Raw genomic sequence first — 11,857 nt, forward strand, 5'->3', positions numbered from 1 at the left:
GATGTTGAATCAATGTAAAAAACGCTTAATTTGTCGTCAGGTTTGTCTCCTGTATGTCGTCGCGTTTTGACGGTTCTTTGAGCAAAATTATTACAATAATACTGTAAATGATAGCATTACTAATATTATTATTAATGTAACTATAATAATAGTTAATAATAGCAATGTTTCTCTCAAGTTAACGTGCCTTACAGGGCAGATAGTTTCAGCGCAGTTGTATAAGGGCACAGCTGAGTGCACTGGAAGTGTGGTTATAATCAACACCCAAGAATACGATATGATAAAAGATTGTTTGGGGCTTGAACAATATTGTAATATTCGCCAAGGTGCCATTTTCACAGTCAGCAAATTGACATTTTTAACGTCTGCAGAATGTAAAATGGTCTGATTTGATGGTTGGGTATGTATTGTAGATTAAGTTGATCCCTGTTGAATATTGAGCTGTGTGTGTCGTCGCCTGCAATCACGTCAATTATTGGCTTGTTTAGATTGGGCCCTGGTTGGCAGACTCCCACGCTGGAAGAAGTTGTAAAAATGTTATCTTACAACATGCCGGTGGTGCAGCAGAACGCTGCTGGCTACCTGCAGCACTTAACTTACAGCGATGACGAAACAAAGACCGATGTTAGGACGTTGGGTAAGAATTATTTTGTCACAGTTTGACTTGGTTGTAATCCAGTCACCACCTTAGACTTATTGTGTTGTTTGCAAAGTTGAAGATCGTGATGGCGTTGAGTTTGTATGCGAAGGAATGTGACATAGTTTATGGCGTTACGCCGAAAGCGACAGCTATATGTTTTATAATTAATATAGCCTGAAAAGAATTCTGCCTTGAAGGTTTGCTCGTCCTGGGATGGGCCGCAATGTGTGATAGAATCAAACTTCAAGTTTCCGAATTTTACATTTGAACAAAAACCCTCTTGCACTATAATCACTCGATTCCTGTCTGCTTAGGCGGCATACCACCCTTAATCAAGCTATTGGACCACGGGAACTCAGAGATAGAGCAGAACGCTTGCGGGGTGTTACGCAACCTGAGTTACGGGCAGAAAAACGACAAGAACAAAATTGAAATGAAGAAACACGAAGGAGTCCCTGCCGTGGTTCGTCTGGTGAGGTCAACGAAGAACATAGACACTAAGGAGGTGGCCACAGGTTGGTACAAGAATTAAATTTATTTAATTTCAATGCTTATCAAACTCTTTTGACTTCCTTCCTCCGTTTGGTTAAGTTTTTATTTACGAAAACCATTTAACCTTCATTGTTGAAACAGGTACCTTGTGGAACCTGTCCGCTCACCCTGAGTTGAAGAGCCAAGTGCTTGAACTTGGCCTCGAACCCCTGACCAACCTGATCATCATCCCACACTCCGACACCGTGTCCAAGCAAGGTGGCAAGCCGAAGGAGATCGTGATGGTGGACGTCTTTTCCAACACTGCTGGTGTTGTGAGGTTTGTTGGCAATAATAATAATTAGTCATTTAACTTCACTTCAACGCCTGTAGGCTAAAACCCACGCAGCACAGTCCGTCATTTTTACATTGATTCAACGTCTGCAGATAATAATCAATGTATAAATGAAGGATTTTGCTTGCTAGGTTGTTAGTTGTTTAGCGGTGTCGCTGCGTTGTATTTAAACTGTTATTTAACCATTTTGTTGCGGTCAGTGGCGTAGCCAGAAAAAATTTTTGGGGGGGGCCAAATATTTGATAAATTGAAGAGAACGACAAAATGTTTGATTTAAGACATCGGCACCTGATGTGCAGTGGCGCATCCTGGTGGGTTAAGCAAGGGAAGCAATAAAGCTGGTGGTGGTTAGAGCGTGCCGAAGGCACGCGTATTCTAGGGGGGTCCGGGGGCATGCTCCCCCGGAAAATTTTTGCAAAATTACACTTAAATAATGGATTATAACGCTTTCTGGAAACACTTTCAGGGTAATATTTGTATGAAACTTATTAGCAGATAAACAGCTATTAACTTATTAAAGGTAGCTCTTATCTACACACAAACGGGCAAAAACTGCGGCTAAAATTAGAGAACACAAAAAACTCAGCTACACAAAAACCCTACAGAGTAAGCGATTCTGAAATTGCTTCCACAGATTAGTTAAAAGAAGCGTAAATCGCGTAAACATTGCGCGATTTACGATTTGCAAAATTTATTGGTGTCTTTCTGTGTGTCTAAAACAAGTCCTGGGGGATGTTAATAGCCAGATGTCTTGGAAAACAATATAAATTTATACAAGTTATATTATATTTTCAACAAAGGGTTCAACTTCGGAATCCAAACATTGAAAATTTGGGGGGGGCCATGGCCCCGTTCGCCCCCCCCCCCTGGCTACGCCTATGGTTGCGGTGTTGATTGTTTTCGGTGATTAAAGATTGCATAACCTTGATAGAGACGACAATACCTTGTTAAAATTTGCTGTTATTGTTTTGAAAAATATCATACCATTTGAAGGTCAGGTAAATTGCTTTTATTTGGACCAATAAAACCATTAATTTTTACCCACTCACCTCAACCCTAAATGGACAAGTGATAGACGACTTACAACCTAGACAGCATGTCAGTCATTTTTGTATTGGTTAAACGTCTGCGGACGTTGAATCAGTAAAAAAAGGAATTGATTTGCCGAGAAGGTCTGGTTGCTGCGCCAATTGTTTCTCATTGCGACTTATGTGCTCAACAGAAACTTAAGCTCTGCGGACAGTCCAGAGAGCAGACGGAAACTGCGTGAATGCGAAGGCCTTCTCTATGCTTTGGTTGGCGTCTTGCAAGCAAATAAAGAAAGTGGCGATATTGATAACAAGGTAAACAACTTCAACTTGTAGCATTCGCTCTGTTTTAATGAGCTGAACTTGAGAATTTACTCCCGTTTTTCTTTGTTGCAGGCTACAGAGAATTGCGCTTGTATTTTACGTAACTTAACGTATAAATTGCAAGAAGAGACCCCAAACAACGAAGACCACAAGCTCGAGAAGCCACGAAGCGCGAGCAACGACAAAAACAGCACTCTTTGCTTTGGGTCGAAAAAGAAAGGTACGAGACACGACAAAAACTGGTAGTTTGATTGAAATGTTCATCCCGCATGTGTTGACGGTTTTGTTACAATGCAGGGCAGGCATGTCATTGTTAAAGATTATTTCTGCTCTTCTACCGTGATTCGTTTCTATTTGCTCAACTTGTTTGTGTAAAGTGTTGAAACTCACGTACTTTTTTTTACTTATTACCAAGCAGCCTTTTCCGCGTTAATATTCCTATCAATTTAATACGAGCGCGCTTTTTTATGTTTTTCTCATCATTGTTTGTTCTATTATCCAGCTTAACTTTATTGAACGTCGTCGTCGTCTGAGCTTCTGGGGCCGAGGGTCTATCCTTTTACCACCCCAGATTCACGATGTTCCCGGACTACACTGGAAGGCTGCTAGAGAGCAGCCAGTCTTTAGTTTCATCATCCATGACGCGCAGACCTTCCACTCCGTTAGGTGGCTTGAAGATGGTACAGTCATTGATGATGTGGTCTGCGGTCTGTTCCTCGGCACCACATTCACAGGAGGAGGAAGAAGCCATTCCCCATTGGTGCATGGTTGAGCGGAAAAGGCCGACGCCCGTACGGAGACGGTTGAGGCGCACCCACGCCTGTCTCTGTAGTGTCAGGCCGATTGGGCGTGTGTCGGCGTCGGGGATGAATGAATGGAGTCTGGTGGTGCTTGACCCCCATTCAGAACTCCATCTATGGTCCGCCCAAGTAGCCGCAGAGATGTCTTGTTCATCAGCTTCGTTGATCAGAAGCCGAGCGGCTGGCACGAATGGGTGTCTTGATTTCAGTCGGCGGGGGTGCCCGTTTGGGAAGGCAGAGATCTTGTGGTGGAGAAGATGATTAGGCTCCAGTGCCCGTCGACCGAGGGACAGAGTGGCTTCTTCGCGACGAAGCTCAGCAGGTTGGATGCCAGCGAGAATGGGGAGATTGTCCAATGGTGTGGGACGCAGGCATCCGGTCACTGTGCGCAGGGCGCTGTTTATGGCAGTGTCGATGTTGTGGCGGTGAGCACTGCGGCACCAGACAGGTGCACAGTACTCTGCTGAAGAGTAGACAAGGGCTAAGGCTGCTATTCGCAAAGTGTCAGCCCTCGCCCCCCAGCTAGAGCCTGCCAGGCGCTTCAGTAATGCAGCGCGAGATGTCAGTTGAACGAGACGTTTATTGAACGATTTTGCTTTATTGCTCCTGCAGTCATTTTAGTGCCTTTCCACTCATCTTTATGTTCCTCTTCTCGTGTTTGTGTTTCTCTTATATTTATATTCCTTCTTTCATCTTTTTGTTCCTCCTTTCATATGTTTGCTCCTTTTGTCCGATTTGTGTTTCTCTCATCTTTGTGCTCGCAGATCCAGAGCCGGTTGTCGTTGATGAGATTCCTCCTGACGACCCCGACGCTTATGGCGCCGAGTTGCTTTGGCAACCCGAGATCTCCCGCCTCTACGTCGGCCTGCTGCAAGATTGCAATCGTCAGGAGATAATCGAGGCCTGTCTTGGAGCCCTGCAGAACCTCACGAAAGGAGATTGGAAGGTATTCGCTGAATTTGGATACGTATTTTTAATATTACCTTTCTGCGTCAAAACGTTAAATCAGAGATGAAAACTGTTAAATTTTCAAATAGTTCCTTCGTGGGCGTAGGCGTTAGGTTCAAAGTTTTAATAATATGAAATGCGATTTTGAAATTGAAATTAGTTAATCTTCAAAGATTCAAAATAAAAACTTCAAATTTTTGCATTCGCATATATATATGCGAAAAAAATCCATTGTTTGTGCTTAATTGTTTTCTGAGTCTGTTCTATGTTTTGCAGTGGGCCATGTATGCCCGAGCCATGGTTAGGAAGGAAAAAGGTCTTCCTATCATCATCGATCGGCTACGGACCGACAATGACCAGATAGTGCGCGTTGGAACAACCGCCCTCACCAACTTGGCGCAGGATGCCAAAAATAAAGAACTCATAGGTGAGTATCGCAATGGCCCTTGTTTAATTTTTTTTTCTTTTGGCTGGTCTTCTCTGTCCATGATCTGACCACATCCACGACCATCACCACGTGTTCACTGACTATGCACGTTTCGTCTTAGCAATTGAAACATGAATTTGCCATTAAACGATCGATTTAGAGTGTGTCAATGCAATGCTTATTTACTTAACACCAGAAGCAAAATGGGGAATTTTCAGCAACAAAATTGTAAGATCAACGGTGTTGATGCTCTTTGTGTATTGGCTGGCATAACAACGATGCAAGTTATTTTCTCATAAAATACTTAGGGTGAAATGGAGAAAAGGAATTAAAACAATTGCTGCGCGGAAACAATCGACCACCCCCACTAGTGGGGAACAAACCGACGATGGATTATGATGATGACTTAGACGATGAAAGTCACCATTAGTTTGTTTATTTAGTTGCTTGCAAATTCAATGGAATTTTTACTTCGAATATCTGCGCTGAATTTAGAAATGAGAAAAATCTTTTTCTTGGATTTTTAAAAGTTTTCTATCCACAATCCCTCTGGCTTTGGGGGCAAGTCATGGAACGGAATTGAGCTTCTTATAAACAAGTTTTTTTTTGTGTTCCAGGCAAATTTGCCATGAAGGATTTGGTTTACAAGCTTCCTGGAGGAAGTGATCCCAACATCCGGCATTCGGATAGGACTGTGATCGCCATCCTCAACACGATCCGAGTCCTGGTGGAGAAGCAGCCAGATAACGTGAGGTATCTTCGTGATGCAGGAGGAATAGAGAGGATAACCACCATCAACAACGCAAGGTGAGCAATCAGGGCTTCCCAATCAAAGATTTCTCAACAGCGTTTTCCTTAACAATTTTTTGCCATAAATTAGATGTAACTTTAATGCAATCAATAGCACAAAAGTCTCTTCAGCTCTAGACTCACTTCTAATATCCTTTTTTTCAAGGTTTTGTCTTGTAAATGAATCTCTGACTAGTTCAGCTTGTTGCTTTGTGATACAACAATAATTGCAAGATATCATGAACCTAACTTGGGCAACGCCACAAAAAAATAATTTTTTGTTAAAACTAAAGCATTACAGTTGAATCTTTTTCTTTGGCTTTGCCAGAGTCTAGTTCATTCAATCTCCCGATTCTCTTGCCAGAAAGTAACATGTTGCAATCAATGACCATACAGAAAATCAATTCTTTTTTACATTGATTTAACGTCTGTAGGCGTTGAATCAATGAAAAAACGATTAATTTACCAACCGGGAGTCAGCTTAAGGTTTTTTTCATATTTTCAACCGATTTTTCAAATCTTGATTTCCGTTCCAGGGAACAGAGCAGATTCCAGCCCAGGCTGGTGAAAGCTGCTGGCCAAGTGCTGAAAGCGATCTGGGCCAACAAGGAGACTAGGTCCTTACTAAAAAAGGACGGATGGAACAAGAACCACTTCACTCCCACTGTCACAATGGACACCTTGCCGAAAAAGTAAGATACACTCTATCTTATCATCATTGATGTTTGCATTCACAAGCTGCCTAAAAACTATGAACAGTTTGAAAAGCTGGAATTTACCCAAAGATCTCAACAAAAATACTGAACCGATTTTGCTACAGCAGCCCAGATAATAAAATTCGCCATTTTTACAGACGTTGGATCATCTGTAGATTGCAGGTTCCAACATAAATACTTGCCGACAACATCCATCTGCAGACGTTGAATCAATGCAAAACTGACGGATTTTGCTGTCTCGGAATAACAACTTCAGCTTATTTCAAATCTTGTGTGTTTTACAGTGTTGTAGTTGACGCAAAGATGTATCAATCTGCCAATAACTTAACATTTCTTGCTTCCAGCGCTGGCGCGACGAGCAGTCGACCTTATGAGGAGCCCCGAACTACACCCTCTGCTGGTTCCACAGGAGGTAGGAGAGCGCAGAGGAATGTCAGTCAGAGCGCAGATGAGGTGGGTTGCCTTGAAATGAAACTTTCCTGATGTTTATTTTTTGTTTTGCGACGACGGCAGCAGTTTAATGTCAGTAAAATGTCACATAGCTGAAAATATTTAACTAAAACTACGCACGTTCTTTCTGTGTGCAGTCGTTACCTCAAAGCACTGGCCTTTCCCTTTTGTACAGAATAGAAGTTTGTGGTTTATGACTTCTGCTCTCTTTCAAATGTTATCATTCAACTTGGCTAACTAGTCAGCAAATCTGCCCTTTCCAGACTTGGGGGCAGATTTACTGACTGAGTATCTGTTTCTACAATGGCTGTTTGTGCAATCCCGGACAGCAATCATTCGTTTTTTTACATTGATTCAACGTCTGCAGATGTGCGACTCCAAGCTTCGTTGAGTTATGAAAACCCTTCCTCAATTTTTCCGACTAGATTTATTACCTGCATGGAGAATGGGCGTTTGCCATTTTAAGAAAGTGACAATAATTTCGATCGTTTAAGCGTCGGTATGCGTTGAACCGATGAAGCATATCCCAATGATTTTACGTAGTTTGACGACGACGCCTTCCGCAGCGACAAATTTGTTGATTGAACAGCCTTGTTTGCCATCGCCTTCTATTTATTGCTCAAACGAACAAATTGCAATCCCTTTGCGCTTCTTCAATGCTTGACATCATCAAATCAATGTCAAGTCTTTCATTTCTTGTCTTGGGTAATGTTTAACCTCTATAAAGCTGAAGACTTTTACGATTGAATATATTAATTTGTTTCTACAGAATTTGATTCCACATTGTCGTTTCGACGTGTTTTCAACGTATAAAGGTTGTTTTAGGCTTCATGCTCGGTTTTTCCTCTATTGCCAGTATAACTTCGTTGAAACAGAGCTCTTTTTTGTTATATGGCTTGTGAATCTCGTGCTTCATCTTCTACGTGTTTTACTTTATACCGAAATTTCACAAACACCGAAGTGCGAGAACTGTTTAGGCGTTATCATTTTCAGTTTGGATTTTAACTGTAACCGAGCTACCTTCTTCTCAGGTGCAAATGACACCACAAGTGGATCTACAAGAGTCGGACACCACCCGGCTAACCCAGCCGGCCGATTCGTGGGTGTGAGGTTGCATCCATCACTTTTTACATCGACTAAACGTCGGACGAACGTAAGAACGACGAAACAATTTCGATCAACTCATTAACTATCAAATAGGACCAAAATAGTTGGCGCTTCCACACATGCAGCTTGGACCGCAAAGGCAACTATGGAAATCTTCACACCTTCTTGCAAAGATAGGTCTTAACATTTTTGTACGAAGCAGCAGTTTTGTGCCGAGATGTTCCCCTCAATTTAACAATACCCAAACTTTTCAAATCACCAAGTCCGACCAAGCTAAGTTTCAACCGTGTTAATTTTCAAGAGTGTTTCCGTAGCGAAAAAAAATGAGTCTTTGCTTTTTCGTGTCTAACAATGTATAATTGTGCCAGAGGTATCTGAAACGCAGCTTTCTTCTTTGACGGTGCTTACTGCTTATATTATGCGTGTTATTAACTAATTTCCATTACTATGAAATCTGTTTTTTCGTTCTTTAATTACCTTTTTCTTGCATTTACTTTTCTTCACTATCAGCAACACCAGAGTGTAAAATTGGTTCTTTTTACGTCTAGACGTTGAATCAATGTAAAAACAACCAATTTTCCTGGCTGGGATCCGGTACTTGTGCAGGACAAATTTATGTTTTAATTTTGTTTCATCACATGTTGATTGTTGAACAGATGATGTGTTGTTAACTTTTTGCATTTTCATATATTCACAAATGAATTACTCATATCAATCGACTAACGTTAATCCAAGTCCAAGTAAACGATCAATTTTGTTGTTGAAAGTCTGGTAAATAACTACCCAGCTGGTCAATCAGTTCTTTATTACATTCATTCAACGTCTGCAGACATTGAATCGACGTGAAAATGGGCTGATTTTCTAGCTGGTAATCTGCATTTGATCATCAATCCCCCCTCACATCACGGTGGCCTTCTATTGTTCAACCCTCTGGTCATGTGCGAGCTTTTGTATCATGTTTTTTACACCCACATCATTGTGACGTCATCATCGCCAATCACGTCAACGGTGCGCACGTAACAGCGACGTAAAGGATATACGCGCTGCAGAAGATTGTACGACTCCCTTCAAGCCAGCAAATTAACGAAATCAATCAACTAGTTTTCTGGTTGGGAACTTGATTTGTCGCTTCCCAGACAGCAAAATCTGTCATTTTTGCATTGATTCAACGTCTGCAGACGTTAAAGCAATGTGAAAATGACGGATTTGAATAAAGATTTGAATGAAAAAATGAAGTTCTTGTTCCAATCAGACGATTCTGTATATCAATTTTTGTCTGTGCGTTCTCTCGTGACATCAAATTTACATAATTGTCGTTCTATCACGTTGCATATCACTGCAGCAACATCAAGATAATAGCCCAGACAGCAAATCAACCAATTTTTACGTCCGCAGACGTTGAATCAATGTAAAAAAAAAACGGTTAAATTGCAGTCTGGGATCCGGTGCTTTTTTAACGCAGCCACTCGTATTAACAGGTTGCTATTTTGATCGCTTATATGTTATCATATGTTCATATAGAGAGGTGCTGTGTTTTGTTGAGAAGTATTGTTTTAACCTGACGTGCTTTCAACGCTTTTACTGGCAAATGTCCTTGCTTTTACGTGACCGCAACGTAAAATTGACCCCATTAAGTTTGTACAGTGCTGTAGTTGATTTTATATTTCTTAGCCTTTGTCCCCAGACATCAAAATCCGTAATTCTTGCGACGTTGAATCAATGTTAAAAATGGCGGATTTTACTTTCTGGGACATAGTTTGATATTTTTCTCTGTACGGAGCCGCCTACGAACGAATCACCGGCAGACAACGTTGTATTGATGAAAATAGCGCGAACTTCTCTTTCTGGGTACGCTTTGTCGATTTGTGGACACTTCTTTTTGTCGATTTGATGTTTACTCGACGCAAAAATGATGTATTTTTACTGAGCATGATTTTTTATTCCGCAACAGACAACTGCACATGTCTTTCTCTGAATTTGAAAACTTTAATTCAGTGCAGGAAAATTGCAAGTACTAGGGAGATATCATTGTGGTTTTTTTAAAAACATTTTACTCTGCAAACTACGCAAGAATTGAAATTTGTATATTTGTCACAACTGCTACTTACTGTCTAAACACATCACATTCTTTTGTAAATGCGAAATGACTTGTTTGCTTTTTATCGGAAATATATTATCGACTTTGGTCACTGTTGTAAAAACTCGCCTAGTTTCAACCCAGACGACAAAATCCGTCACTTTTACTTTGATTCAACGTATCAAAGTAAAAATGACGGATTTTGCTCTCTGGGAAGTATGTTTGAATGAAATATTGATCTAATGCTTGATTTTAGAAAATCTACTAAATCATTTCAAAATAGATTGACTTGATTCAGTTGTACTGCCATTGTTACCACGATTTGTGAATGGCGATCCATAGTAGCGTCAACGTTATTGCGTGTATACAACGTCAACTTAGGTTAAAATAACCAATACGTTTTTCAAAGAACGTCCCAATTGTGTTCCTTCTGAAAAATGATCTTCCAACTATCATATGACGTCATTTTGTTGCTATTCTTCACTCCCCCTTTCCCCCATATAATCCTTGTAATCAATCTATATGTCGCCCCCTTTTCCCATGACAAGGTCATTATATGATATTTGAACAGCCTCTTAAATACTATTGATTGATGTTAAATTGTCAAGTTTTTGCGACCAGATTCCCATATTTATTGCTAAGTTCTGAGTCGTTCTTGGAACACTTTATATTGCGCGAAACATGAGAAAGTATGTACAGACGTTCTTCACTTCACTTTGAACAGAAGTCGCGTGCTTTGGCCCGATATGTCCAATGCAGGGTTTTCAGCTTCTTTGTGTTCATCCATTGTTGGTGTTCCTAAATTTACCCCTAAACTGCTATTCTCGAAACACGTTCTAAAAGGGGTTGGTAAGATTGTTGAAGTGGCTGCTTTTAACCCAAACCAAAACTTGTATCTGTGTTTTCAGCTGCATCAAATATTGTACAGTGGTAAGAGAAGCCGACCACTGCTTGGCATCCCCATGCACCTCGCAACGTTCGCTTTATTATGTATATATTATGCCAGCTTAAGTATTGGCTTAATAGTAGTGTCTCAGCTAGAAAATCAGTACTTTTTTAACATTGAATCGACATCTGCAGACGTCGATTCAATGTTAAAAAAGGGATGATTTTCCGACTGTGGTAGTCATAACCTGTTTTTATAAACTTGTTTAATCGACTTTTCACTTACTGTAAAGCAAGAAACTCGATGAGCAATGGTTTGTCGTTTACACGTTGATTCAACGTCTAGTGACCTGATATCAACGCATGAGCGACAGACTTTGATGATTGACTGATTTTATGACGTTTCAACCCATCAACCGGATTTTGCGTATTGGAAATACAATGTAGAATTCAATTCTGACGAGGTATTTTTTTAACTTCCATAGGTAGTTTATCCAACCTCGAATATAAAAGATATTCAGGTAGACTCTTGTGGGTATAGGCATAGCAGAGGAAGAGATGGATTTTAATACTAAGCCACTTCAGTCCGCCCCGATAGCTCAGTTGGTTAGCGCGTGACTTTTGGAACGTAGAAGCTTCAAAATCAAGCGGCGCTGGTTCGACTCTCGGGGTGTGCGCTTGAGCAACGCACGTTAAGAACTGCTCTCCATTCAGCGGCACCTAATATATGGAATAATTCCCCGGCAACAAGACTTCAACAATCGGAGACTTCACTCTGTCAATCTTGGTGACCAGGCCTGCCTCAGTGATTCAACGACTCTACAAGTATGCGAAACTGCC

The 11,857-nt window shown here is 41.0% G+C and overlaps 1 protein-coding gene across 1 annotated transcript in view; it reads left to right on the forward strand.

The window, feature by feature from the left end:
* Positions 1–11,471, forward strand: part of LOC145776916 (catenin delta-1-like) — a 42,262-nt gene extending 30,791 nt beyond the window's left edge. Inside the window, exons 8-18 of the mRNA XM_082588142.1 lie at positions 489–637; positions 955–1,155; positions 1,274–1,451; positions 2,689–2,809; positions 2,891–3,038; positions 4,383–4,564; positions 4,843–4,993; positions 5,611–5,800; positions 6,319–6,474; positions 6,843–6,951; positions 7,980–11,471. Of these exons, the coding sequence (XP_082444268.1) occupies positions 489–637; positions 955–1,155; positions 1,274–1,451; positions 2,689–2,809; positions 2,891–3,038; positions 4,383–4,564; positions 4,843–4,993; positions 5,611–5,800; positions 6,319–6,474; positions 6,843–6,951; positions 7,980–8,057 (1,663 nt within the window). The 3' untranslated portion in view covers positions 8,058–11,471. The remainder of the gene's footprint in view (positions 1–488; positions 638–954; positions 1,156–1,273; positions 1,452–2,688; positions 2,810–2,890; positions 3,039–4,382; positions 4,565–4,842; positions 4,994–5,610; positions 5,801–6,318; positions 6,475–6,842; positions 6,952–7,979) is intronic.
* Positions 11,472–11,857: the final 386 nt, after the last annotated feature.

This window comes from Aplidium turbinatum, chromosome 9 (genome assembly GCF_918807975.1).
Source record: "Aplidium turbinatum chromosome 9, kaAplTurb1.1, whole genome shotgun sequence".
NCBI lineage: Eukaryota > Metazoa > Chordata > Ascidiacea > Aplousobranchia > Polyclinidae > Aplidium > Aplidium turbinatum.